A 27,543-nucleotide genomic window follows, 5' to 3' on the forward strand; every position below is an offset into this window, starting at 1 on the left:
GGGCTCAGAGTCTAATAAGAGGACTGAGATGCCCTTATTCTTCTGCATTAATCCGTAGCTATAGGTCATAAACCACTATTTCTGTAAGCAATTCAGCCTTCATAAACTACTTCTGCCTGTAACAAATGTGTCATCATTAGCAAATCTTGGAGACAACACAAAAATCTTTCCTGCAGATGTTCATGTGATGAAGTCTCTGCTTTCACAGCTTTTTAGCAAAACCAGCTATAAAAAAGCAAGAACATTGGAAAAAAAGGAATATTCCCTTTAGAAGGAAGCCTGAATAATTATCTTTGTATTCATCCATCTCTATGCCACACCTCCCTAGGAGTGGGTGCAGTGAGCTAATTGGTTTTACTCTGCTGTGCTTGGCTTCACTGCCCAGACTCCAGATTTATTGCACAAAGTCAAGTCATTGTGTGAATTCATCATTTGTCCCCTACATCAATCCCTTTCTCCTCCGAAGTGGTATTTGTCTGCATGTTTATATGCTGTCAACTACCGAGTGAGATGAAAGAAAACTCTGGGCTTAACCAATTTCAGTATAATCTGATTCAACCCAAAAGTCAGAATGAATTATTATCTTTTCAGCAAGACATGATTTCAGACAGGCCAGCTCCAGAGGAATGAGAGAAGGACATATGCCAGCACAGGCTTTTATGGGAGGACATCCTGGGTTCAGCTGTAGCAGTTACTTTTCTGCTTTTTGGTAGCTGGTGCAGTGCTGTTTCTGACTTTAGTCTGAGAACAGAGCTGATAACACCCATGTTTTTAGTTGTTACTCAGTAATGTTTACTCCGATCAAGGACTTTTTCAGTCTCATGCTCTGCCAGTGAGGAGGGGCACAGGAAGCTGGGAGGAAGCAGAGACAGGACACCTGACCCAAACTGGCCAAAGGGGTATTCCATACCACCGCACGTCATGCCCAGGATAGAAATGGGGGGGGTCACCCGGAAGGCCCAGATCACTGCTTGGGTCGGGCTGGGTATTGGTCAGCGGGTGGTGAGCAATTGTATTGTGCATCACTTGTGTTTATTGGGTTTTTTTTCCCTTTCCCCTTTTAGTTTTATATTCTTTCCCTTTGTTATTTCCCTTATTGTTATTATTATTGGTGGTAGCAGTAGTGGTTTTGTATTATACCTTAGTTACTGGACTGTTCTTAACCCATGGGATTTACATTCTTTCAGTTCTCCTCCCCATCCTTCCGGGAGGAGTGGGGGGTGAAGAACAAGGGGGAGTGCGTGAGCGGCTGTGTGGTTCTGAGTTACCAGCTGGGCTTAAACCATGACAGAGAGGAAGGAAGAAGACCCTATGGAATTTAAGGATTTAGGAACATGCCAGGTTTAGAACAAATCCTTGTCTGAGAAGGGAAGTGAACTGTGTAATGAGCAGCCGTAGAAATCCCTGTGAATCGTCTTTAAAAAGGCACTCTGGAAATTAAGGTCTTCAAATGCAACAATTGAATGTGAAACTAAGTGAAATACAAGGGAACATGAGTAAATGCTACAAGTATAGGTCAAGCACTGCTTTATCAATCTTATGTTTACTCCAGTAGTCCTCCGCTGCCCATTGTTTTGCCTTGTTTGGATAGGTGTACTTCTCTTTATTTCAAAATCAATTGTAATCTTATGCAAGAGAATTTACAGCACAGGGAATGCTGGAAAGCAGCACAGTGAGAGACGCCATTGTTCATTATTCCTAAATTACTCCTAGGTAGGGAGGGAATAACATTAAAGAAGTGTGGGTAGCTTTGAGGTGCCATCCTTCCTTTAGTAGATGTAATTTAATCTCATTAGTTAATTTTATTAAAGGTAGACAATTGTGGACAATACACATTACAGCATTTACTTGTAATAATAATAGTGGGGACGTGTTAGAAGGAGGAAAGGCAGGCTCCAGTTTGGATTCCCAGTAGCTGATGAAAATCATTCTTCATGGTGTATCTCACCAAGATTTTCTTTTTAACCTGAAGAGTTTTGGATGGCTCCTTTGATTCCAGTGAAGGTAATCTGTTCTCATCAGAAAAGTATTTGTCTTTATAAGTGTAATTAATAGACAATATCCACCCTCAGTCCTGCGTAGGACTGACCATTCCCTAACTATACCTAATAGGTATCCTGAATTGCTCAGTATATGCCAAGCACTGTGGGTTTCACACTAATAAAAAAGCTTTATATGCTGTTGGGATCTTTCTCCAGGCTTTATATTGAGATGTGCTCGTGTATTATAATTTTTAATACACCTTGTATTTTAAAAATGTCTTGTAAACTGTCTTGGGTTATGACCTGCTGATGGTGTTCACCAGCCTACAGGCTGGCCCTCTTCAGTGTCTTAAATACAACTGGTAGCTTGCTCTTGATGAGTTAGTTCTGTTTGGTTCTGCAAGGCATAAGCGTAATAGTTACAGACAAAGAAATGTGGTCCTAGGCCAAAGGTTTGAGATGATGGCACAAAGTACTTAACACCTTTGAAATTACAGTACAATAGCTCGATGTTAGTAGTGCAGCCACCTCCTAAAAGAGACAGGGGCTCATCAGCTTGTCATTGGTGGCATGCCATATGACATTAATTTAATGTAATGGCAATAACTAGTGGGGATTTAGTAAGAGACAATCCTGCTTAACTAATCTCCTTCAGTTCTTTGGAGCAGGTTTCAGACAAGATTGGTAATAGGAGTGTACATATGACATAATCTAATGGATTTTTCAAGAGGCTTTTGATAAATTTCCATATGATATTTCCCTTGCTTTAGCTGTGTGCCACAGAGGTTCCAAATTGAGCAAGAAAATGGGTAAAAAATGAGTGAAATCATGAGATATAAAGAGAAAAGAAGAGCTGTAGTGTGTACTGGAATTAGAATTATCCTGCAGCTTCCCACTGTTCTTGCCCACCACTCAGCATGGCTGGAAAGAGATGCCATCTGCATTCACTAATGAAAACTTGTTTAGGACAGGTGCATAACAGAAGAGAGGGCAAAATGCCACTCAGGATACCACTAAAGGGCAAATTTAAATTTACATTAACATAAGGCAGATTGAGTATTTTTGCTGTCAGTGGTGGAATAATATATACTAAATGTAAGCGCACATAACTGAAAGACTCCAGTGGGTGAGTATGGGGTACGAGTGGAAAGGGAGTCTTGTGCTAACAAAGGAATGATTTATTATCATTTACATAACCTGGCATTTGTGCACACCAAAGGCCAGGTTTTCGGCAGTGCTCTGCTCCTGCAGTTCAGGGCCAGGATTTCAGTTGCAGACTCAGAGCCAGCCGCTCCCATCATTTCCCCGGTGTTTAATTTGCCATATGTCAATCAGAGGGTTGATTCGCAAGTGCTGCTAATAGGCGATGCTGAGAGATGAGGACAGTTGAAAATTTGGGAGTGTGTCTTACTGACAGTCCCAAACACTGGAAGTATTCACAAGCCAGGATCCCTGATCAGCCATATGATAAATCAAGGGCTGGAAAGCAGGAGAATGCAGCTAATGCACCAGGATACGCCTGAGCAGACCATGCTCCATGAAAATCAGTGCTAAATGAGAGAATTAAGCACCAGGAAAGGCTGTGGCAAAATCACAAGAAACACTTCAAATAATGAGAGAAAAATCAAAGGCAAGAAAGAAAGAAAATTAAGTAAAATCACTGAAATCTGAGTGAGGCAAAATACCTCAGGTTAAAGGGACATAGTCATCCTAAAAAATGCACATTTTAGTCTGCCATTTTTACCTGTCGTTGACAGTTAACTCTCTGATGGCTGGAACCGAACAAAAATATCAAAAGCATTTTTTGTTCATTTATTTCAAGCATTTGCTGAATCTTGGGCACTGGTTAGGTGACAGAGTTTCTTCTCCTTGGGGCGGAGAGGTGAAACTAGGCTTTGAATTATTTGGAAAAAACAGGAAAACCTGATGTGAGAAAGGGGTGTGTGGACCCCATGGTCCTCTTCATGAGACTGATTTCCCAGTCAGCGTGCTGATGTAGAGAAGAGGAGAGGCAGAGGAAAGCTCCTACCATGACCACTCCTGCCTTCTGTTTGCAGTATTCAGGAGAAGTTCCTGAGAACAGAGTGGAGGTGGTGGTGGCAAATCTGACGGTGATGGACCGGGACCAGCCTCACTCCCCCAACTGGAATGCCATCTACCGGATCATCAGCGGAGACCCCTCGGGCCATTTCACCATCCGGACAGACCCAGTCACCAACGAAGGCATGGTAACCGTTGTGAAGGTAAGGGGGACACCGAAGCAAACCTAGACTTGTCACTTTAAGATAGCTAAGGCTACAGGGGTTGCCAGAAGCCTGCAGTTATTTCATGCCTTCTCTACCCCAGAAATGCAAGTGCTCAAATCTGTTGTTTCCCATTTCTCCCTGTGCAGGAGTCCTGAATGCTTTTACTTCAAGCATATGCCACTGGTTCTGGATTTCCCAACTCAGCCCAGCTCACCCTAAGCTTTCATGAGCTCTCCCATGCTGAAGGCTCTTCCCAGTCTCTGAGCCTGACCTCCAAGTCCTGCTCCTCCTTAGCTTTTTGAGCACTGCAAGAGGGAATGGCTCCTGGGCTGTGCCGCCCTGAGGAGGTTAGGGCAGAGGCTGCACCTTCTCCTTCTTGAGCCAGAAAACTCCCCATTAGCTGTGAATCAGGGAGTAGTGTTTCACTGCAGGGGATCAGTCAAGTGATCCTCTGTGAAAGCAGGGAGTGCAGGGGAGATTGCAGCTGGAGTGTATTTCCTGAACAGAAACAGAAAGAAAGGAGAGATTTTCCTTTGATTGAGTTGCTTGGCAGAAAAATCTTGGAGAAATTTTCCTTTTCCTAGTATCAAGCAATAAACAGTGTGGGGCAGATCCTCACCTCAGAACAGCTCCTCTCAAGTGAAAGCCATTCCCTAGATCAGCAGAGGATTTTGTTGAAAGACTGTGAAATAAGACTGTTAAATATCCATCATCCCTTCTTTACTCCATCTATTGCTTTCAGCATTAGGAGAGCTTGAGCCCTCAAAATACCTGCAGCAAGTATCAAATTCTGTTTCCCTCCTTGCCTCCAAAGGACATGACTTTATCTTCATCTGAGCATTTGCTTCCCTTTCAGTTACTGAGGCCAGCAGCCCAGGCAGTGAAAGCTTTTGCAGTCACTGCACACAGCCAGAACATAACCAGATCCACACAGAGTTCACTGAGTCTCTTCCCAGATAAGATGCCTGTGGATGCTCCCTCTGACTACCAAAAAAGCAAAAGCATCACAAAGAGGCTGCTAGGATCTGTAAGAGCTCACACGACACGCGCTGTGCACTGCATCTGAGCTGTGCGCTGCATCTGAAAAGCATAAATACATGTTGTGATGCATAAAGCCTGCATCTTGTGATAAGTCTGGCCTTCTCTAATAGAAAGTTTTAATCAACAACATAGGATGAAACACTAATGTTTAAAGAGCAGTGGGATTTAAAAACAGCTCTGAGATGAAAAAAAGAGCCCCACTCCCTTGTAGGTAATAACTGGCAGTCATTCTTAATGTACATAGCTTGGGTATTAGGAAAAATTACATCAGTGAAATGCCAGTGAGGTTACGCTGGTAGGAACGTGTGAGCTTGTGAGCTTGTCCTGTTCTCTGACCCTTAGGCTATGTGTGTGTGTGTCTGCAGATGCCACTTTGCTGAAACTTTAAGGGAGACATCATCTTACCTGCTAGATGGTATTTCAGCAGGGCCCTTTTATTTACCACTCTTTATTGCTCTGTAATGATGGTTGACAGCCTTACCTGGTGCAAGGTTACAAAACCTCTTCAAGCTTAGCAGTGGTCCTGGACACCCGTGTATATGGATGCATATATTCATGTAAGTATACACATATCCATGTATATATATATATATTCTGCTTAAACAGAAAACATTCAACAAAGTAAAATGCAAGAATTAACTTCCATAGACATCAGCAGCCAGTCTGAAACTGAAGTGCAATGTTTTCACTGGGAGCAGGGGAGGGCCCCTTAATCTAGTAAAGTGTCACAACTGTAGTTTAGAAGCAGATCAGAGTGAACAACAGGGGATTTACATGATCATCACTGCTACACAAGGACTTCTGCATAATGAACCATCCCTTATTCAGAACTTGCAGGCAAAAAGCATGAAGGATTTGCCAAGACACCACTGATGCTGGTGTTGACTTTCCACTGCTGTGTAACCCACAGTGATCACAATGCTGAGAACAACAGGAAAATCCACCATTGTCAAGTTGAGCTCAAAGCTTGAAATTGCATTGACTGTCTTCAGTATATAACCTCACCTGATCCTCCTGGGCACTGAGAGTTTCCTGCCCTTATCAACCCATGAGGCTTTTTGGTGTATTTTCAGCAAGGAGGATGAGTGAAATTGCTTGTGATTAAATTTTCATGGTGAGAAAGGGAAGACTGAGGATTCCACCTTCTTCTTTGAAATATTTTGTTCTCTGTTAATAAGTGAATATGCTTAAAGATTTGGGGAATGTATGCAAGCCAGACTGGGTGGCCGATCAGAGCTTGTTCTTCATGGTGTTGGAGCAGACTCTTGCTGGTTTGATCACTGATGTAGGTTGAAAACTCAGGTAAAAAATTAAGTCAAGTAATGAAACTTTTATTTACAGACCCTACATGGATAGATTTTTATGTGGCTCTTTGAAGCTGTTTATACATCACTCCCCACTGGTGCAAGCAAAGGGGTTTGCATCTGGGCTATGGCAGTCACAGAAACAGTTCAGAGAAGGGCGTTCTGTGAAGAATCCCACCCCTTCACCAGCAGTTTAGGGGTCAGAAATGGAGGACCAAAAATGCTTCCAAACCAAGAAGCCTTGTGGAGTTCACATGATGCTCTTGAGGGGGTGGGGGGCAGCATCTTTGTAGCCACCCTCAGCAAAACCCCAGCTCCAGTCCAATCACCAGAAGTGTCACATTTCCTTTTTCTGTTCATGCCTTTCCAAAACATTTCCGTAACTGTGCAGGCCCTGATCTTCAAAGAAAGCCTCGATCAAGGGAAGAGAGAAACTTCCCACTCAGATGAGACACTGCAGAGTCTGAAGACAATCTCTTGAAGCCACTTAGCAGTGGCTGCCCTGTGGCAGCCAGCTAAGTAAAATGTTATTACAAACTCTGCATGGATCAGAGCTCTGAATTTATAATGGAAATGCTTCTGAGGCTTCAGTTATTATTTGCCTCAACAATAACATAAGAAAAATTTGTTCACTTTAGTTAAAAATACCTTGAGAAAAGGAGGACACGCGGCTTCACTCTGCTGCATCCAGGTCAGAGACGCTAGTGAAGGAGGAGGATGTGCAGCATCTCCAAGGGGATGTTTCAGAGCAGTTGGGCCAGATCAGACACTGAACATCCATCAAGGGGTATTTGCAAAGGTGCTGCTTTTTAATTTCATGTTACGTGGTTCTTGGACATACAATTAGAAAGTAGGCAACAGCCCAGCACCTCCTTGTCCCAGATGCAGCAGCTCTATGGGGTGTGTTAGGATCCTCCTGTCATAGAATCATAGAATTGTTTAGGTTAGAAGATCATAAAGTCCAACTGTCAACCCAGCACTGCCAAGTCCACCACTAAACCATGTCCCTAAAACCATGGACTGATGAATATGTAGCATTTTTAGTGACATGCATCAAGATGGAAGGGTTAGTGCACTGTGAAGAGCACCGACTGCTCTGTGTGCCATTATTGTCAGAGGGAGGCAGTTTTAGGGAGCAAAGTATGAACTGTTCCAGTAGAAATGGCTTCTAATGGTGTAAAAGAAGTTCTGCTTAGGGCTGAACTGTGGCTGCAAGGGGCTCCTGTCCCACTGGGAACAATAGCACAAACACTGCCGTGAAAGCACAAACTCTTGATTTTACCTTATATTTTTGACAACAAAGTATGTTGTCAAACACACTCAGACACAGAAGAGGAGGAGGCAGATGGTCTCTCTTGCAGACTAAAGTGCTATGGACACTGCCACCACATGCCAGCAAGGTCAGCAAACAGGCCAGCACAAAAAGAAAGAAATAAATAAGACTAGAGAAATATAAATTACAGGGTTGTGAAAAGAAATTGAGGAAATGCATTCGTCAAGTTGTTTCAAAGCCTTGAATAAGGTTTAAATGGGATCCTTCACCATGCGTCTTGTTTGAATGCAGGACAAGTCTGTGAGTCAGTGCTGGTGGGTGTACTGGGAATCTTTATGCTTCCTTTTATTTATTAAATGTTGGCCCTGCCTGTCAGGAAACCATTTAGCAATAGGAACATTTGCACTTCAATTGAATAGAGATTCCAGTGTTTTACCTTTTGCCCCTGAAATTTGTTTCTCTCATGTAGCCTCCTATGATTTGATTTCTCTCCTGACAATACTGGGGTTTAAACGGAACATGGAAGCCAGATCTTGCTGGTGTAAATCAGTACAGCTCTACTGAAGTCAATGTAACTGTGGCATTTTACACTGGAAAGAGTCTGCTTTGCAGACTCAGCACTGGAGAAGGGATTAGGGAGAATGGTTACACTTCTACATTTATAAATCATGGCAAAGCACTTTTTAACAAGCAGAGGTGTGATCCTGCATAACTCAAGCCTCCCTGGCAGATGATTAGTGACTTCCCTCATAGTAATTACTGGGATGGTTTAGAAATTATTATTATACTGTGGTTCAGTCAGTTGTGCCAGCAAAGGCTTTTCACTCACTCGTGAGACACATCTTTATGTTTCTGTTGAGAAGAGACCTGTGGCCACCCAACAGCAAATCACATCTGTAGGAGTGTGCAGGCAACCTCAGGGGATCACAAGGTGTCTTGCAAGAGGACAAGAGGTCTCAGTGGAAAGACTGCCTGATTAAACCAGACCTGGCCTTGTTCACTGCAGCTCCACCTTTGCTTATAAACTCACTTAAGAGGAAGAATGAAGAGCACTTCAAGCTCATGAGTCCTCATGGACTGTCACAGTTACTTAGTCAGCATCTCTAAATGCTAATAGCATTGTTAAGTACCTGTCCAGTTCCTCTTAACAGGCTCTGCCTGTTGCATTTAGAGCAGCTCTTGCTGGATTTGTTCACTCAGTGCTCAGCTAACACAGGCAGTTCTTTTTTTGAAACCACTTAGCACCGGAACAAAACACAGGGCAAATCCCCCCTGCTGTTTGCAATTTTTGTTTTGTGGGGTTTTTTATCTATTTGACCCAAATAATGGAAGGGCAAATCCTCCACTGGATTGAAGCTGGTCTGGATTTACACCTTTAAAAGAACTGAGCTCACAGGAGGAAACGAGTCGAGGCAGTGACTTTGATATCATCTGCCTTCTAAATCTTGCAGCTTTCAGCCAGAAGGTAGAATTTATCCTGTGCTTGGCTCTATGCTTGCTTGTTTGTTTGTTTTAGGCAGTCGATTACGAGATGAACAGAGCTTTCATGCTGACAGTGATGGTATCAAACCAAGCTCCCCTGGCCAGTGGCATCCAGATGTCCTTCCAGTCGACTGCAGGAGTCACCATTTCAGTCACAGATGTCAACGAAGCACCGTATTTCCCGACGAACCACAAGTTAATCAGGCTGGAGGAAGGGGTGCCTACAGGGACAGTCCTGACAACGTTTTCAGCAGTGGATCCTGATCGCTTCATGCAGCAGGCAGTAAGGTGGGAGACCAGGCAGCCAAGTGAGCTCATGTACAGGTGGGGGATTGCAGCTGTAGAAGTTTGGAGAGCAAAGCAGCTGAAAGCTAATTCACAGACTAACTGGTGCAAGATGAGTAAAATGCTTGGCAGGGATTGGCACCCCCAGTAGAGTGCCTGCAGAGTAACCTGCAGGCTTCTGAACTCGCCATCCTCCCTGCTCCAGGTAAGCCAGAGTGGCTGAGTGCAGCAGGGCAGGCAGAATTGGGCCCCACATTAGTGGCTTGCAGAGGGGCAGTTGGCAGCTTCAAGTGCAAGCAGTCAATAGCAAGGGGTGTCTGCGTGGTTACAGAGCCACAGAGGTCAGGGCTGCATTCTACTGAATGTTTTGTCTCTACCTGTTGAGGATGCTTTGATCTATATTGTTTATGTATTTCTTAAACACAGAGGCATAGAAAAGGACAGCTTTGTTATTTTCTGTTTCACAGGGAGGAAACTGAGGCACAGAAGGGGCTACGGGCTAGATTTCCAAAGGGAATGACTGGGATTTTTAATCATGTCTTGTGTTGCTTCCAGAGGATTTAGGTTCAACCTGTCTTAAAAAGCATAGTACAGAGGATCTATCAGCCCATTCAGAGCAAGGCTGGCTCGGTTACAAATAGCTGCTGAACGGGCTTTTAAGACGTCATATAGTTAAATATTGCCTGAGCAGTCAAACACCCATTCACATGCCATTGGCACTTGGTCTTTATCCGACTATTGCCAGTCCAAATAAAGCACTCCAGCAGCCCTTGCCTGCTCTGCAGTGAATGAGGTTTGTTCTGACCTTCCTTTTCCCTTCAGACCAGCTGCCGAATGTAACCTCCTCATTAGTTGCCTTCCCTGTGAATGGGATGCAGCTGGAAAAATTTTAGCCTTGTGAAAGTTAGATGTTTGATCTAAGCTGTTTAAGATCAAATTTAGTCCATGCTGCAAACAGGAGGGTGTCACTCGCTGGGTTTTTTTGTCCCACCTGGGCAAACTGGGGACTGAATCAGTAGTCCAGGAGCCCAGCTCACACACCTTCCCACCAGGAACTGCATTGGCAGAAAAGTACCTGTGAAAATGAGAGTCCTTGTGACACCTTTCACAGGTACTTCAGCCTCCATCTGCGCAGATGGGAAACCCATTTCCTGCTCTTGCCTACTTCTGCATGCACAGAAGTTTGTTTCTTTTTTACTCTCAGTCTGTAAGGACCGCAGTATTTTTGGCAAAACCTGAGTGTGCAACATGAGCACATCCAAGGCCATTTAAACTTACATCAGTTGTGACATTTCGTGTCAGGAAAAGTTTGAAATATTTCACCTGACACAGAGCTGTCTGGTCTAGAATATGATAGTTTACTCACTGCCTTATCTTGTTGTCTTTAGACAGGTATTGTGACTTTTGAGGAGAGAGACCATCCTCACTAACGAGCCAGTTCTTCTTATATTCTTTTTGAAATATTGGCCTTTGAAGGGTCTTTATTTCCCTAATGTGTGTACCAAGGCTGCTTTTCGGAGGAGGGAACAGCTCATTTCTGATTGAATACTCCCTCTAACCCAGAGATGGATAATCTGTAATCCAAAGGAGCATCTGCCGTTTCTGGGAGAAGGACCGGCTCTGCTAAACCATTCCTGTCATCACACAGAGCAAGTGCAGGGTCCTGTAAGACTTTCTGTGAATATGAGCAGCCAATTACTTGAGTTGTTTTTTCCCAGGGCTTCCAGAATGCACATTTTGTGTAACCACCAGCACTTTGTTTCCAAACCCAAGTACAATCCCTCTTACCCCCTTTTCATCAGGGACAGCCCAATGCAATGGCTTGGCAAAAAGCAGTGGGGTGTTGTTGGGGTCCTCCTTTGTTAGCTATGCAAAGGGTATATTGTTTTTTCTTCACAGTTGGCATTGGTGAGTTAAGGGAAAAAGATACCCAAACAGCTAAGCCTACAGATCCGTGATAAGCACTTCTCAGAGCTGGTCCAGCTGCTAGAGCCTTGCATACAGCTTTCAGCCTCTAAATAGTCTTTGATGAAATGGAGTTTTACAAATAGAAGGTGAGGAAGCAGAAGCATCTCCACTAAGGCACAGCTTGGCATGACCAACATCACACCTCAAGTTATCCTCATTAGCCACAGACACATTCACAAAGTCAGCTTTGAAACTGGATCCCTGGTCGTTTAGCAGAGAAAGGGCAGGGAACTCACAGCAGTGATATTAAAAAGAAATTAAAACATCCCAAAGAGTCTAGCTCCATGAAATGTAGTTCTTTCCTTTGGCAGGGGCTCCTGCAGCTGTGTGTTGCTTTCCTGCTCACATGGATTGATGCAGCTCAAGTTTCACTTTGAGTTTCAGCTTCAAACAGCCCATTTCTAGAAAGGGATATTCACCAAAAGCTTTCCCTCCTGCCTGTGTATTTAACTACAAAAATGTACATAAAACTATCAGCAGGTCTGAGGTACCCATGAAATAAGCTCAGCTTTGGTTTATTTCAGTAATTTGGCCATTCAGCTTCCAGTTTAGGCAGTAAGTGTCCATCTCAATTCAAACTGCTGTTCTAGTAAGTAAGGAATCAAATAAAACCAGGAAAACAAGCAAGTGAGAAAGGTAAACAAGACACATTGATCTGGAGAGCATGCAGAAAGTTTGCCCAAAACAATCCATGTTCATGTGTGGGGCATGAACAGACTTGGTCTGTGATTTGACTGAGTCATTGGGAGATGAATCTGCCCTTGGGTTCTTCCAGCCCCAGGGCACACTAGGGGCCAAGGGGACCCCCTTGTTGCTGCTCTCTCCAAACCTCACACATGGATCATCTTGCCTGCTAGTTCAGGAACATATAAAAATGCATCAGGAAAGCAGACCCGGGTCCAAGCCTCAATACAGCTTTAAGCTCCCATTATAGTGTCCCCAAGGCAGTTGCTGTTAAAGATACGGTTCTGATAGAAAAGAGTGGCCTGAAAACTGCCATTCTTCCAGTGTGGTGTTCCCAAACTGTTGTTCATTAGCGAAGGGTAGAAAACAAGAGTATCTGTGGGTTTAGAGCAAGAGCTATTTTAGGAAAGGCAACATTAAGAGAAGGAGAGAGCAGGAATCCATCCTCTAATTCAGACATACAAATGCAGTGGTCATCACAGACCCCATTTCTCCCTGGCTGCAGAGACCTCAGGCTATGTCCAGTCCCAGCAGCAGGAAGCTGGCATGTAAGTGGCACTTAGTAAAAAGAAAAGCCTTTAAAATGAAAGAAATAAAAAAAATTGAGTAATTGTAGAGGTCAAAACCCAGATACTCAATTAGCGTTTTGTTTGTCAACAAAACCAGTTATCAAAGGTCCTTTGAATCATGGGTCAGGAGTCCAGACAAACCTTATTTCAAGCAATATTAAGGATGTGTCAGTGAAAAGACTGCCATGTATTTATTTCCTTTCTCTGTAGATACTCTAAGCTGTCAGATCCTGCAAACTGGCTGAACATTAATGCCACAAATGGTCAGATCACTACTGCTGCTGTCCTTGATCGAGAGTCAGACTACATTAAGAATAATGTCTACGAGGCCACATTCTTGGCGGCTGACAACGGTGAGCCCAGGCTTCACATTGTTCATGCTTCAATAAGACTCTAATGTGATGCATTAAGAGAAATGATGCCCTGACAGAGTTGTCAGTATAAGTTATCTTTTTCCCAGGTTTTTATGGTCAAAAATGTGAAAGTGGGACGGGAAATTGCTGGAGTAAATTAAATGTGCACAGTATACAGAGAGTGTTATTAAGGGGAAGGGAGGACAAATGGAAAATCAATTTGGGGAGTTCAGTGTAGCCTGAACTTAAAAAAATGTCAAAGGAATGTGCTCTCCAAGGGCTGCCAAACACACGGGTCCTGGTAATCATCCCAAAGGCACTGATCAGAGCATTCTGGAAACCTTCCTTCAGGAAATCAGAAATAATTGTAGGGGATGGCAGGAGGGTATTAAAAATAAGCCGATGATCCATTGCACTGCTGTGGCTTTCATGAGAGGTAGCTGTTTGTGGGTCTGTCATCGGGGCTAATTTCTCTCTGTCCGACACCATTTCTGAAACATCCCACCATCATCAGAGCATCTGGATGCAGGTGTGCTGTCTTACCAAAGCCACTGAGGACAGTACACATCTTCTCATGGAGAAGTCCCACTAGGGTTTGCTCTTCATTACTCATTTAAGGTCACACAGTGCTTTTGGTCAAATTAGCACTGTGAATCTCAGCGCTGGCCTCACTTAAGGGCACACAGTCCATTGCTGCTGCCCTGGATTTCTCTTCCTAATTCTGATTAGGAGGAGTTGATGACTTTTTTGCTAATGATACCTGAATGTGGCCATGTTGTTATTTCATTCATCAGTTCCTCCACTTGGAAAAGGCTTTGTGGCAGGCTCAGTAGTTTCCCTGGGCAAGAAGAGGGTCTTCCTCCCCTTCTGCCACCCTCACCTTCCCCCTGCAAGTGCTGAGCACTCACATCAAACCAGAGCCATGCTTCAGTGACAAAATTAAGTCTAGGCTTGGCTGTGAGCACCTAAGTATATTGCTCATACTCTGTAGGTGCTTGCAGGACAGTGTGTGTTAGCTCTTATCATCCCTCAGGCTGAAGGGTGCCATGTCCGTTATGAGCAGTTACGGTGGTGCTTGCAGGGCTAACGAAAACTTACTCCCTTTGGGGTTTCAGGCTTCACTTCAGTCATTGCATCCAGGGTCACAGGGGCAAAGCAAACTCATGGAAGAGTTTCAATGCTCAGTAATGGTACCAAGAAGCAAGTTTTGCCCCTTCTTTGTGACATCAGTGGTAGGACTTAGCCCCATCCTAAGCTTCCACTCCACGAAGGTAGCCAGGGCAGCAAAATCCAAAACAGTTTCAAGGGGATCCAGCAGCGTTCATCTGCAAGACCCACGAAACAGATCAAATAAGTTGGCTGAGACTATTCACAAAAGCAGTGGTAGAGCCTGAACCCATCAAACTAATCCTCACCATCTGACCTTGCAAATCCCAGGCACTTAGTACAATGTGATGAGGAGTTAACCCCTTTCCTTGGCTTCAGTGCTGACACTGCAATGCATCAGCGCTTCCACATCCATCATTCAGCAGCTCAGAAAGTAAGGACATACATAAATCTCTGTATTCTGAAAAATTAATCCATCACTGGTATATTGCAGCCATTAAAATGCACATAAAGCAATACGTTATTTAAAATTCTCTCTAGAGTGCTTAGGATAACAGCTAAAGTTTCATCTAGGCTAATAGACTCTTTCCACATTTCTCCAAAGTTCCAGGCTCTCCAGTGTCAGGTACTCATTAAGAAAAGGCTTTGGCTCGAGGGTTTTGGTGGAGGTTTTTGTTCCTTTCTTAAAGAAGCAGCAACATCTTGTTTTCTTGAAGTTCTTTTTGCTGTTTTCAGTGTATGATAAAGAAGTCCAGCCAAGTACTCCTTCGGCATGCTTTCTTTCTCTCCTTGGGCTACAGTGCAGAGATACTCACTTTAGGAAAAGTCTTTCCTGCAGTGAAAAGGAGGGGGAAAAGGGGAGTCCTAATCAACAGCATATTTTTAGCCTGGTTTCCCAGGAGAGAGAGAGGCTCTTGGGTCACACCATGTCAGACACAAGTGTGGAGCCTCGTAGTGTTAGAACCCTTCAGCCAGTTTCGACCAATCTTGCAGGGAAGCTGAGTGCTCAAATATATCATGTTCCAACAGGTTTCATAAAGCAGGGAGCTGAGATGGGGAGGAAGAGGGACTCTGTAACGGAAGGAAGCAATGTTCTGCCCCTTCCTCAATATCAGAGAACACCATGGGAACTTATCTTTGGGGCCCAATCCTGTAGGAAACTAGGATGCTTTAGTGACTACACGCACAGTTTACTTCACTTCTGTCATGATTTGTCAGGACAGTGGCCTGAGTTCCTTAGAAATTTTTGAACAAGCAGGATGGGAGTGACTCCTGCTTACAGCTGAACATGGCTTGACCTTGCTTTCACTGTCACTGTGAAAAAAACAATGATGGGGAATGCAATAGTTAAATGCAGATGTAGCAGTTGTATATTCCTCTTTATTTGAATTACTGTGATTAGTGTTTCAGTGTCAACTTCAGGGAGCAGACCAGCTTCTCCACTAGACTCAGTGGTGCTATGGTGGTCCTCATCTCTTGAGCATCAAGTCCAAGAATCCATCGATACCTGTTCTATCCACATACTTGCTCTCTCTCCATGAGACAGCTGAGGCTGAGATAATCTAAAATGTTCCATGGTTTGTAGTACTTGGACATTTACAAAATCTGTTTACTTGTCGTTTCTCCTGAGACTGCCCCAGAACTGCCCTCAGGAGCATAAAGAACCAAAATACCAGGACCCCGAGCCCAGTGATACCGAATAGCCCTACAAAACTGCATTTCTACATGCAGGACTATTTCACCCACATGCCAGTTAGCGCCTCTCAGGACTGCTAGTTCCCGTTCAGTCTATCTCAGAGGTTAGAGTGTGAGCCTTGCATTCATCCCAGAAGATATTCTGGGTAATGTGAAAACAGAGAAACCACTTCGCTTGGTCCTAAAAGTCAGTTTTCATGTTCAGCACCAACATCCTGTCTGTCTCTCCAGAAACTTTCAAGCCTGATCAAAGACATTGTTTTAGAGGGAGACTACCCCATGCTTACTAGATGAAAGGATGAGATCAATGATTGAAGAGCTTATGTAGGAACCATGAAAGAAGGATTTTCAGGGCTCCTTCAGAGTTTTCAAGGCTCCTTTGAAAAATGGAGCAGAAATAGAAAGGAATGTAGGAAGAAAAGTCTGTAGAAGCAGAAGCAACACTCAGAAGCCTAGTGGGGAAGTAGTTTGTGTAGCTTTATGTCCAGCACTGGGAGAAAAGAGCCAGAACTGAAAATATAAACTCAATAAAGAATTGCTGAAGCAATGCTGCCTGGGAAGGGAGGCAGTGAGCGGGCCAACAGAGAGCTGCCAGTCGTATGTGTGGGGAGAGGAATTAGAAATACTGCAGCATTTCTGGGAAGGCTGCTCTCTCCTGCCAGGGCAGGTATCACTTTGTGTAAGTGGTCATTAGTCAAACATATGTGGCTCTTCATCAAGAAGGGGTTGGAGGACTGAGACTGCTGTGCTGCAGCATCCCTGTTGTCTGGGACAAACGTAGGGAGGATGAAGAACTGTATGTTGGGACACACTTTTGCTGCCATGGGCTAGTAGCATCACTCAATGTGCTTGATGATGGTTAGCTCATAGCTTTGAACAGGGACCTTTCACTAGTGAAGCTAGGGCTGACTGTGGGATGGGCTTTCTTTGCAGCAGTGTAATAGTCTGCAAATCTAAATACTGGCTAGCAAGTGCTACTGTAACTGCTGACCAACAGATTACTTACTTTTTTCCGCTCCAAGCCCTGTTCTTCCTCTTGTTAGCTATCTTTCTAATGGTTATTCATCTTCAAAACAGCCAGTACCAAAATTTGCACTAGCAACTTGACGTTGCCTCCTTGTATTTTTAGAGTTTGACAAAGGACATTGCTGTAGGCTACAAATCTGCAGAACTCAACCTCAGTGTTCTGCAGGAGTGAAAAACAGCAACATTAGGAGGCTTGGGGAACTTTTAATAATACCTCTTAAATCAAGGGACCATGAAAGTGCAGTATGTCCCTAATTAGGTCCAAGGAGGGAGGGTGAAAATCCTGGTTTATTGAAATTGGATGGCAGAGAGGGGGCTGTTGTCGATCCCGCTGCTTCTCAAGTGATGGTCATTGGTCTCTGCCTCTCCCACTCAGGTATACCCCCTGCGAGCGGCACTGGCACTCTGCAGATCTACCTAATCGACATCAACGATAATGCTCCTGAGCTTCTGCCAAAGGAGGCACAGATCTGTGAAAAGCCAAACCTGAATGTCATCAACATAACAGCCGCGGATGCTGACATTGATCCAAACATCGGGCCCTTTGTCTTCGAGCTGCCAAGTGTGCCATCTGCGGTGAGGAAGAACTGGACCATAACACGGCTGAATGGTAAATGGGGCAGGCAATCCTGAGGACATTTGGACTCTGATTCACTAATGAGGCCACATGCGGTTTCAAACTTCCAAACTTTCCTACTTTTTTATCTGATTTTTATTTTTTAAAGCACATTATAGCTGACATTATAGACAAGATAGTTAATCAGAAATGATTTGTATCAGACCTGCAGCATAACTCTAAAAGCCTTGGCACTTGGCTTTTTTTTAATGCAGTTCATAATTATGAACAGTTATCAGTAGTGAACAGAGTATAAATCATCCATAATGGCCAAGGGGAAAAAAGCTATTATCAGTCTTCCTTATGTTCCTCCAGTGTAATTGTCATAAGCCACAATCAGGATCAATGTTCATTTCTCTGACCATAATTGCATAAAGGCAGCCTTTTAATTTACCATGGAACCAGGAGGGCCAGGTAAGTGTGAAGATTACCAGCATGTGAAGGATTTTTACATTGCAGTGCACAACCGCAAATGGCCATAATTGCTCCTTTTATTGGTAGTTTCAGCAGAGGATGGAAAATATGAGGGACCCACGGGCTGGTTTTGGCTTCAAAGCTGGTTCCTCTCACTGAGGGGCAATGGCTTGTGTCCTCACAGCTCGGGGCTCAGTCCCACAGCTCTTGTGTGTCCATGGGAGGGAACACAAGAGGAACTGCTTGGTCGAGCATGTCATCAACAGGCAATGGGCTTCCCAAAAATCCCAGTGTGGGAGGGTAGGTGAGCAGAAAGCCTCCACAGTAGCAGTCCAGACTGAGGAGCATCGTCCATGCTTTACTATTTGCATTTCATGCTGTTTTAAACGCATGCGACCGGATTCGCAAATGGCATCGAGGTAGGTTTAGTGCAGCAGTGCACACACAGTATTCTGCAAAGCACAGGCTGATTGTTGACCCAGCTGTTAGGGCAGAAGTCTGAAACTGTCCTGCCCAGGTGTGCTGTTGATAGCCTCTTCTTCAGGACTCAGAAGACTGCTATGACAGAGGAGCCCTGCATCTACAAGTGTGGCTGCAAGGCTCTCCCAGAGTGTCTGTCATCTCTCCATCTGTCTGTCTTGGTCTCTCCAGGCGATTATGCCCAGCTTAGTTTACGAATCACGTACCTGGAAGCGGGTGTGTATGATGTGCCAATCATTGTGACAGACTCGGGAAACCCCCCCTTGTACAACACATCCATCATCAAAGTGAAAGTGTGCCCCTGCGACGAGAATGGCGACTGCACCACCATCGGGGCGGTGGCTGCGGCAGGGCTGGGCACAGGTGCCATCATTGCCATCTTGATCTGCATCATCATTTTACTCAGTAAGTATTACAAGGCTCACTTGCTGGGGAACATCATGTTTCCCATTCCGTTCCCTTTTGTCCCACTTCTGTACATGGTGTTTTTCCAGACCCTTGCAAGCTCTGTGCAAGGGGCAGAGCTGTGAGCTTTGAGCTGTGGGGGGTGGTTCACACATCTGCCTTTGAAGCTCCTTCACTGCAGCATCAGCAGAATGAGCTAGAGCACTCTCTGCATGCATCAGGCTTCGCTTTTTAAGACTTCCAGTAGCTTTACAAACATCATTACACCTGACAATGTCTTGTAGGTAGTGAGTGCAGGACTAAGTTGAAGGACTTGTGCAAAATCCTGTGGCAGACTGCCCCATAGCTCTCAGGTTCTTGGCTGGCTGTGGATGTACTGGTTCCCAGTACCTGATACACTGGTTGTAAGAGTCTCACTAGTCCCTGGCCAAGCCAGTGCATAGCTGTAGTTTTTTGGTTGCTCAAAGGAAAAGACAATGATAGTTATTCCCATTGCTTGTAAAATGACATATTTTAAAACCGTGGTGGATGATGAGTCCTTTAAAAGGAAGGATCACCCGTTTGTCAGGAGCATTGGAGAGCTGGCAGTGCATCGCAGAGAAGGGCTGGCCATCCCTTTGCTCGAGGCAAAGCCATCCCTTTAGCCCAGCAACACTATTAGTCCCAAGCTTGCGTGAGCATTGCCAATAACCATGTGTGCACACACTTAAAAATAAAAATGATACCATTATAACTTCAAGCAGGAGTTGGCACAGTAGGAATAGATAAAAACGAGTGTTGAAATGAACAATGAGGTGAATATTCATCAAGAAACACAGGATGAAACCATAGGACTCCCATTAAAGCTAATAGGAGTTATGGTGCTAAATCACATTTAATATTTACCCCTAATGTGTTTAAACAGAGAGCAGACAGAGCGACGTATGCTACAAATGTCATCTAATGTGGATATGATGTGGTACATTAAGAGAATGGGTCACCTCTGGGCAAACATCCACCCTCCTGGGCCAGCAATGGGAATATATTGTTGTATAATTGATTTACTGTATTGGTCTGGAGAACGAGCAAGAAAACTCTGTTTGTGGCCATGCAGTCCCCTTCCTCCTCCAGCCCATCCGAGCCAGGGAAGCATCCCTGTGCCTAGCCACGATGCACAATTCCTGTCCTTCACCGAGTGTGGGGTCCCAGTGGCAAAATGTTCCAGGCTGCTCCCTTCAGCAAGAGCATTTATTGCGAGCACACCACAGTTGCACACTCAGAAGAAGACGTGGTGTTCCTCAGTCCCACCACATTTGGTACTCCGGGTTATGCAGGAGTGCTGTACTGGAAGCCACAAAGGTGATTTAAACACAGGGCTTTTCCTTTACTGGTCTTGCATGAATCCAGTGCTAAAATATGATTTAAAAAGTTGAAAATCCCATTGACTGAAATTAACTTCAGCTGAAGGACATTTGATTGAAGAGATTCCTTTTTTTCATTTTCAGATACATTATCCCATTTTAAATTACGGATTTTATTACAAAAGCTTATTTTTATATTCATTGTCATTCTAATTGACTTTTTTTTATCTTCAAGAGCTGCAAAAGCAGTGATGGAAAATGTAATACGCGATGAGCAGTTTTCCATTTACATCCTTCCAGTGTTTTGCCTTCTTTCTATCTGTTTTATATCATGACCTCTGAACAATAGCCTGGAAAAAGACAGATGCGGGATCTTTTTGTGCTATATGTCCATTTTTGAGTCAGCAGGTCAAAGTTTGATGGCTTTAAAAGGAAGAAGCAGCAAGAGAACAGATCTGAGGTTCCTCAGGTGAAGGAAGTTTCGGCCTTTTCCTTTGCTCGAAGGTTTTTTTTCTTCTTCCCAATTCCTGATGTATTAGCTGCACAAATAACACATTTAGGAAAGCAACGCAATAAAAAATTGTGGAGGGTGAAGACAATAGATTTCAAGGAAAACTACATGCAGAGTGAAAATGGGTCTAACAGCAGTAATAGCACTTCCCATTCTGCAGAGCGAATAAAAGGAAGGAGAGTGCACTACATCCACTATTGACACTTTGAAGGTCCCTTTTTTTTCCAAGGTAGCTGTAAAGGCGTTAATGGCACAGTTTTTTTCTACAACTGCATGAAAAAGTAGCATTAAAAAAAAGGGGGGGGGGGGGGTGGTGAAGAAAAAGATAAACCCTAGTAACCATTATAATATTGTCTTTGAGGACTAGGCAGGTATCTTGTTGTGAGAGACTTGAAAAGGAACAACGAGAAAAGAACTTCAATAGTCTGCTAAATAGCTGAGGCTTTATATTGCAGATAAGAGTTACATTTTCTTCCCTTTTCTTTTTTGTCTCTTGAATAGATCCAGGATAAGCATTAAAGAAATGCTGAACTATCTGAAAACAATTCCGTTAGCTGGCAGGCGGGGATGGCAGCCAGTTGGCACACAATGGCAGTAATTAGCTGTCCAGTCCTCTTCCACTCACTTCACTGAATTCCTGTTGGGTATAAACACTTAGGTGCTGGGAGGGAGAATTTAGACCCTCCTCACCATCTCCTCACAAAGTGGGGCTGCAGGCTGAGCTGCCCGCCCATATCCCCAGGGTCTGGTCTCCATCCTTGCCCTCGGTGAAGCAACACCAAGGCTCAGTGAAGAGGTAAATGGGAAGAAAACCTGGTTGCTTGTGCAGCTGAAAAATAAACAGAACGTTTGGGATCTTACGTCCTGCATGGGTTAATTTGTGTTGGATGCATTGGTTTGGCGTGGTCAAGAGCTGACCCAGATGAAACAAACCTCAGCCACACGTTCCCACCTCCACTGTCCATCCATCTGTCCCTTCTCCTGCAGATTGCCACTGTCACAGCTTGGTGTGTGGCTTGCATGGAGAATGGAGGGGGAAGAAGACACTGGGAGGTGTAACTGCATCAGCTGCCCAGGCTTGATTTCTGTTTTGATGGCTTTTATTTGCAGCCACTGAGTATGAGAATGAAAACAAGCATATTAGCAGGTTCTTGAAGAAGACAAGGTCTAGTTGCCTCTTGTTAATGGAGACTTAGGTTCCCAGAGCAACTTCCATACAGTAAGTCACAGGGAGTGCACAGCCTCTGAGACGTGAGTGGACTTGAGAAGGATGAGGTTGTGGCTTGGGGATCCAGCATTCCCCTTGGGTAAAGTTGGGAAAAACTTCTCCTGATAAGAACTGTTCATCTCTCACTGTTACTGTGCTGAGAGAGATTTGCCAGGGCCTGGCATGTAAATTCTGATGCCTGAGGAGGTTGGCTGTGTGCTACCAGATCTGCTCTCCCTTGTTCTGCAAAGCTAGCCCTGCTCTCTGAAAGGATTTTAAATGATCTTAGATCTGCTTTGCAAGTCAGTAGCCAAAAGTGTATGCTAGTGTCCTGGCTAACAGGATCTTGGAAGTCTAGAAAGCCTTCCTCATGTAGCAAAGAGGAGTATGAGGGAGTCCAAATCCAATTACAGGACCCAGTGTTACGCAGCCACCCCAAACCAGTCTTTCTTGGCCAACTGCAAACAGCAGCAGAATGACCAGGGCTTGTGACCTCAATGGGCATTGCTGTATCGCACTGGGGGAAGAGCTGCCTGTGCACAAGATGTGGGCCATCTGTACCTGTTCGCTTCCCAGCACCTCTGCAGCTCTCTTCCCTCCACTTTTATTTCATGCCCCTGAATAAAATAAAGGTGGAAATCTAATCCTGAAAATTCAGGATTTAGATCAAATCTTCTCAGAAAGGTGCAGGTTCCACACTTCCTGTTTGCTTTCCGTTTTATTGTGTGTTTGCATCTGGTAAAAATCAGCCCCGTCAGCACTGGTGATGGATCTTAAATGTTTGTAGGGGGGGCCTGTCACAGCATTTACAGCTTTCACTGAGCTCTCCCTTATGAAGTAGAACATGCAATAGGACACAATTACATTCCTCTCGCTAGCAGCCAGTGAGGCTCTCCATAGTGGAAGAGGGCAGGTGAGGCACTGGGACACACCACTGAGCTCTGCCCCATGCAGCCTGGTCTTGCACCATGTGAGGTCGCAGCTCACCCAGCTTCTTCCCTGTTACAGCCATGGTTCTGCTGTTCGTGGTGTGGATGAAGCGCCGGGAGAAGGAGCGCCACACCAAGCAGCTCCTGATCGACCCCGAGGACGACGTCAGGGATAATATCCTGAAGTACGATGAAGAGGGAGGTGGAGAGGAAGACCAGGTGAGAAGAGCCTGTGGGTCTTGGCCAAGGAGCAGCTGTGCAATCTGCACTCTCAAAAAGGCAGAAACCACAGTATTTTCACTAAAGTACTTGCAAAGGGTTGTGTTCCCCTTGGTTGTGCCCAGGCGGCTTTATTGCCTTCCCTGGTGTGGCATGGACACCAGTGAGAGCCGGTGGAGGTCCAGGGGATTCAGCATGTCACTGGGACTCTGCCATGGAAGCAGGACTGTGCCAGGACTCCGATGCCACGTGGATTTTTGTACCCCCTAGGCAACTTCCTGGGGAGGGACAATCAATCAAGCCACTACACTCATGTTTGAATAGTATTTATGTTATTTCAGTCATTAAGTTTGTGTATTTTACCATTCCCTATCAGAGACCTTATAAAGCCCAGCCAGCAGCTACCACCCGCCCCAGAACCGTGGCTGCAGGCACTTGCCTTGGCTTGCTTGAACCTAGAGCTTCTGTGGGATTTCCCTGCATTTACTTAATCGTCTCTAATGCTTCTTTAATTTCTTTTAATTTCTGAATGTGGTTTGTGAGAAGTGTCTAAATACATTTGGGGATTTTCTTTTCCACTGCAAAGCATACGGTGGCAAAGCTTTGCTTGGTGACGGAGCCCTAAGCCACAGTCTGCCTGAATGCGTCAGCTTTTCTGCAGTGGCTTCTTCTTACAGACACCGATGCTGATGTTGCATGAAAACTTCCCTCGCCTGCACTCCTGGGATGTGCTTTCCCTCTGCTCGGGATGTGTTTCCTCACCTAAAATAGCAAAGTTTGGTTGCTCGTGTTTAAGACCCTGGGGGTTTTACTCCTACCTAAGCAAAGAGCCTGCGACACTCTCAAATATAATGTTCACACAAATTATGTGACTCTGCATCGTATAATGGCTGTATTCTTGCTTCCTTGAGTCCTAAGGCCATGGTTGAGGGTGGTCCTGGTGGCATCTCAAGACAAGAGGATGAGCCTGGCGAGAACCACCTCAGGGAGCCGAGGCAGGGACTTTGCCCAAAACTTGAGAAGTTCTTATTTCACAGAAAAATCCTTGCAATTAGCATTTCTTTTTTCTTGTCACTGACAAGTTATTTATAAATATTGCTCCTGGAGATTCAATCATCCCCGTCTGAGCACAAGAATAGTTTCACCGGTAGAACAAAGTGCTGCTATAAGCATTCAAACCAGCTGAAGTATCTGGTTTCAGGCAACTACACTGTAGGCTTAAATATTTTAGAAAGGATTTGTTAAAAATAACAGCAAAGGAAAAGCAGCAAAACACCATTACCTACATGAATACATTTTAAATGAAATATTACCCGGTTCTCATTCCTTGATAGAAACCTATTCTGTTGGGATTTTTCATGAGCAGAAAGAACATAATTACTTTGAAAGGCCTACATGCATAAATGCAATGCACATTTTAATGTTTTTACTTCTGTAGAAATGTAATTGCAATAATATGTCTACCAGCAGTGTCTTTATATTATATTACATATTTCATCGAAAGTTATGTGTATCCCTGTGCACGTACAAACAAAAGCCAATTTTTTATACCAAAGATTTAGATGCCATGTGAAATATTCACAAAGTATTTAAATATTTGATTTTACTCATGTTTTAAGAGACACTCTTAGGAGGTCAATTTTATGAGCTACTCAGAGATCAGGTTCATCTGTAATTTAGATAGTTAGAGGTGCTGCATGCCTTCGGACCAGATTTGCCATTGAACTTCAGCTGGAATAGGATCAGACCTCTCAACTTGCTTGTACATTGGGTGAGCAGATGATCTGAACAAAAAGCTGTTCGTTTCACTCTGTGCCTTTCCATTTGTCTCAGGATTATGATTTAAGCCAGCTCCAGCAGCCAGAGACCATGGATCATGTTCTGAACAAGACACCTGGAGTCAGAAGGGTGGATGAAAGACCTATTGGTGCTGACCCGCAGTATCCTATAAGACCAGTAATCCCACATCCAGGGGATATTGGTGACTTTATTAATGAGGTATGTTGTGTAGGGTGTCTTGTGTCACATATTAAAAGCTTGAGCAGCCAGCTAAGATCAGCTGTGCAACATTTTTGTGGCTGCATAGACCAAGTGATGCTATTACTCACATGAGAAGTCAGGTGCAAACTAGGGGAATAAGTGGCATGAGCAAAGGACACAGGACTTGGCCTAATAATGGCATTGAGTCTGTAAAAAGCCAAAGTGTAACCAAAAACCGAAGATTCCTGATCTGTGGATATCACAAGCACCATGCTTTTCAGCATCTGAGCACTATAACCTGATGCTAGTCTCCTTTGGATTACTGGGAATATTGCAGCTGCTTAAGTAAAAGTGTTACCTGGATGTGGGCAAAGGATTGTCATCGTGGTAGGGAGGTGGTGGCAAGGCAGCTGCGTGGGTTCCTCAAAGCCTAAGGTCCCATTTGGGGCTCCTGGACTTGTAATTACTTCACCAGTCTGTGCCTTCCTAGTAAGTTCTATTTGGTCTAAAGCCTCAAAGAGTTTACAGAACAGAGAGATTCATCTCACATGAGAGAGGGTTTTTTTATTTTACATTAGATTGCTGCTCCTTTATCTGCTTGTACAAATACCTATCTGTTTAGTGTTTCTTATCTTGTTTTTAGTTTTGAGTGATTGAGTGGTTACAAACCAATCGATGCATTATTTCCTCTGAGACAAAACACACCATTCATTTCCTAAGATAGAAAAATAAATGTTGTAGCAATTTAATTCTATTATTATATCCACTTCCTGCTGTGCTTTTTTCTGACTTTCATCATTAAAGTTTCTTCTTCCTTTGCTCCTGCCCATCCTTCACACACACACATTTACACACATCCATGTGCGTGAAGACTCACTCTTACACACGCTCTGGCTGCTGTTTGCTGTGGTAAAACCTGCTCCATCTCCCCACGCTGAGACTGGGGTTTTGGAAGGTATGAATGCAGAACATTTTGCTTTTTTGCAGGTCTGTTCCACCAGGCTTTTCCTGATCCTGGGCTGCAGCAGAGCAATTCTTTTGCTTCATATCCCGAGGCCATTTCCGTGGCCTTCCTACACTGCTTCCCACATCGCACAGGACCAGCAATGCTTCCCAACCCTCTGCCCAGAATTGCATACCCCAAGTCTCTCTTAATTGCAGAATTTTGCTAGGAGTGATTTTTGGGGTTTTTTCCTAAAGGAGTCCAAATCATCAAAATTAAAATAATGGTTATTGGTTGGGTGCTGGTCATTCTTTCACTGGACAAGCTGGAAATCTTAACAGGCAACCCCAGAAACAACATGCTGTCCAGAACTGAAGGCTTTCCAGGTCCAGACTTGGATCCTTGGAAGTAACTCCCCTCCGACTCCATCCAGCTTTTTTACAGTGGCACTGGGAGTTAGTGGGTTTCTGCTGGGGGCATCCAGCAGGGTTCAACCAGGGGGGTATCCAAGCATGGGGAAGCTTCAGAACCCTCATTTTCACACCATCCTCATTTCTCTTTTCCCCATCCTCTTTTAGATTTGCTAAAGGGATCCCAAATATTCCGCCAGCCCAGACCCTTACCTGAACTCCCTTCCTTACAATCATAGAATGGTTTGGGTTGGAAAGGACCTTAAGATCATCTAGTTCCAACCCCCTGCCATGGGCAGGAACACCTCACACACAAGGCTCTGTCCAGCCTGGCCTTGAGCATTGCCAGGGATGGAGCATTTACCACTTCTTTGGGCACTTGCTGCTTAGCACCATCACTATAACACCCATGGTGAGTATTGACACCCTGTGTTTGCCCCCCCAGGGCCTGCGTGCGGCCGACAATGACCCCACAGCCCCCCCCTATGATTCCCTGCTGGTGTTTGACTACGAGGGCAGTGGTTCCACTGCCGGCTCCGTCAGCTCCCTCAACTCCTCTAGCTCCGGGGACCAGGACTACGACTACCTTAACGACTGGGGGCCCAGGTTCAAGAAACTGGCGGACATGTACGGGGGAGGCGAGGAAGATTAAACTGACCTCACGTTATTTAAAAACAAATAAAAGAAGACGACAAAAAAGAATATTAAGAAAAAACCACAAAAAACAAACCCACAGATGACAACATTAACAAAAAGAGCCGATGCAGAAGCAAGAACTGTACAGATGTGGCAGCTTTTTTAATTAATATCCCCTGCTGACTGTGTTGTTATTTTTAGTGGTGACATAGGAGGTTTCTTTGGGTTTTTTCCCCCATTTTTTTTCCTTTCCAATGTTATTTTTTAGAATATTGAGCTGTCTCGCATGAACACTTGTCTCTGCTGCAGGTTTTTTTTGTTCTTTTGGTTTGGTTTTTTAATGTCAGCTGGGATATTGCTCGTTTACCTGCTTTATGACTAAAGAGAGTGAAAGGCACTCTGTCTTAACTTGAATTTCTTAGAACAGAAGCACTGTTT

The 27,543-nt window shown here is 44.4% G+C and overlaps 1 protein-coding gene across 1 annotated transcript in view; it reads left to right on the forward strand.

The window, feature by feature from the left end:
* The window catches only part of CDH4 (cadherin 4, type 1, R-cadherin (retinal)), a gene marked incomplete at its 5' end in the record, with an annotated part of 101,743 nt that extends 74,585 nt beyond the window's left edge, over positions 1 to 27,158 (forward strand). The window contains 8 exons of the mRNA XM_010011495.1: positions 4,040 to 4,225; positions 9,363 to 9,616; positions 13,045 to 13,187; positions 17,392 to 17,625; positions 18,697 to 18,930; positions 22,997 to 23,136; positions 24,970 to 25,134; positions 26,915 to 27,158. Coding sequence (XP_010009797.1) covers positions 4,040 to 4,225; positions 9,363 to 9,616; positions 13,045 to 13,187; positions 17,392 to 17,625; positions 18,697 to 18,930; positions 22,997 to 23,136; positions 24,970 to 25,134; positions 26,915 to 27,121 — 1,563 coding nt within the window. The remainder of the gene's footprint in view (positions 1 to 4,039; positions 4,226 to 9,362; positions 9,617 to 13,044; positions 13,188 to 17,391; positions 17,626 to 18,696; positions 18,931 to 22,996; positions 23,137 to 24,969; positions 25,135 to 26,914) is intronic.
* Between the last annotated feature and the right edge of the window lie 385 nt (positions 27,159 to 27,543).

This window comes from Nestor notabilis, unplaced genomic scaffold (assembly GCF_000696875.1).
Source record: "Nestor notabilis isolate BGI_N333 unplaced genomic scaffold, ASM69687v1 scaffold1183, whole genome shotgun sequence".
In the NCBI taxonomy this organism is placed as follows: domain Eukaryota; kingdom Metazoa; phylum Chordata; class Aves; order Psittaciformes; family Psittacidae; genus Nestor; species Nestor notabilis.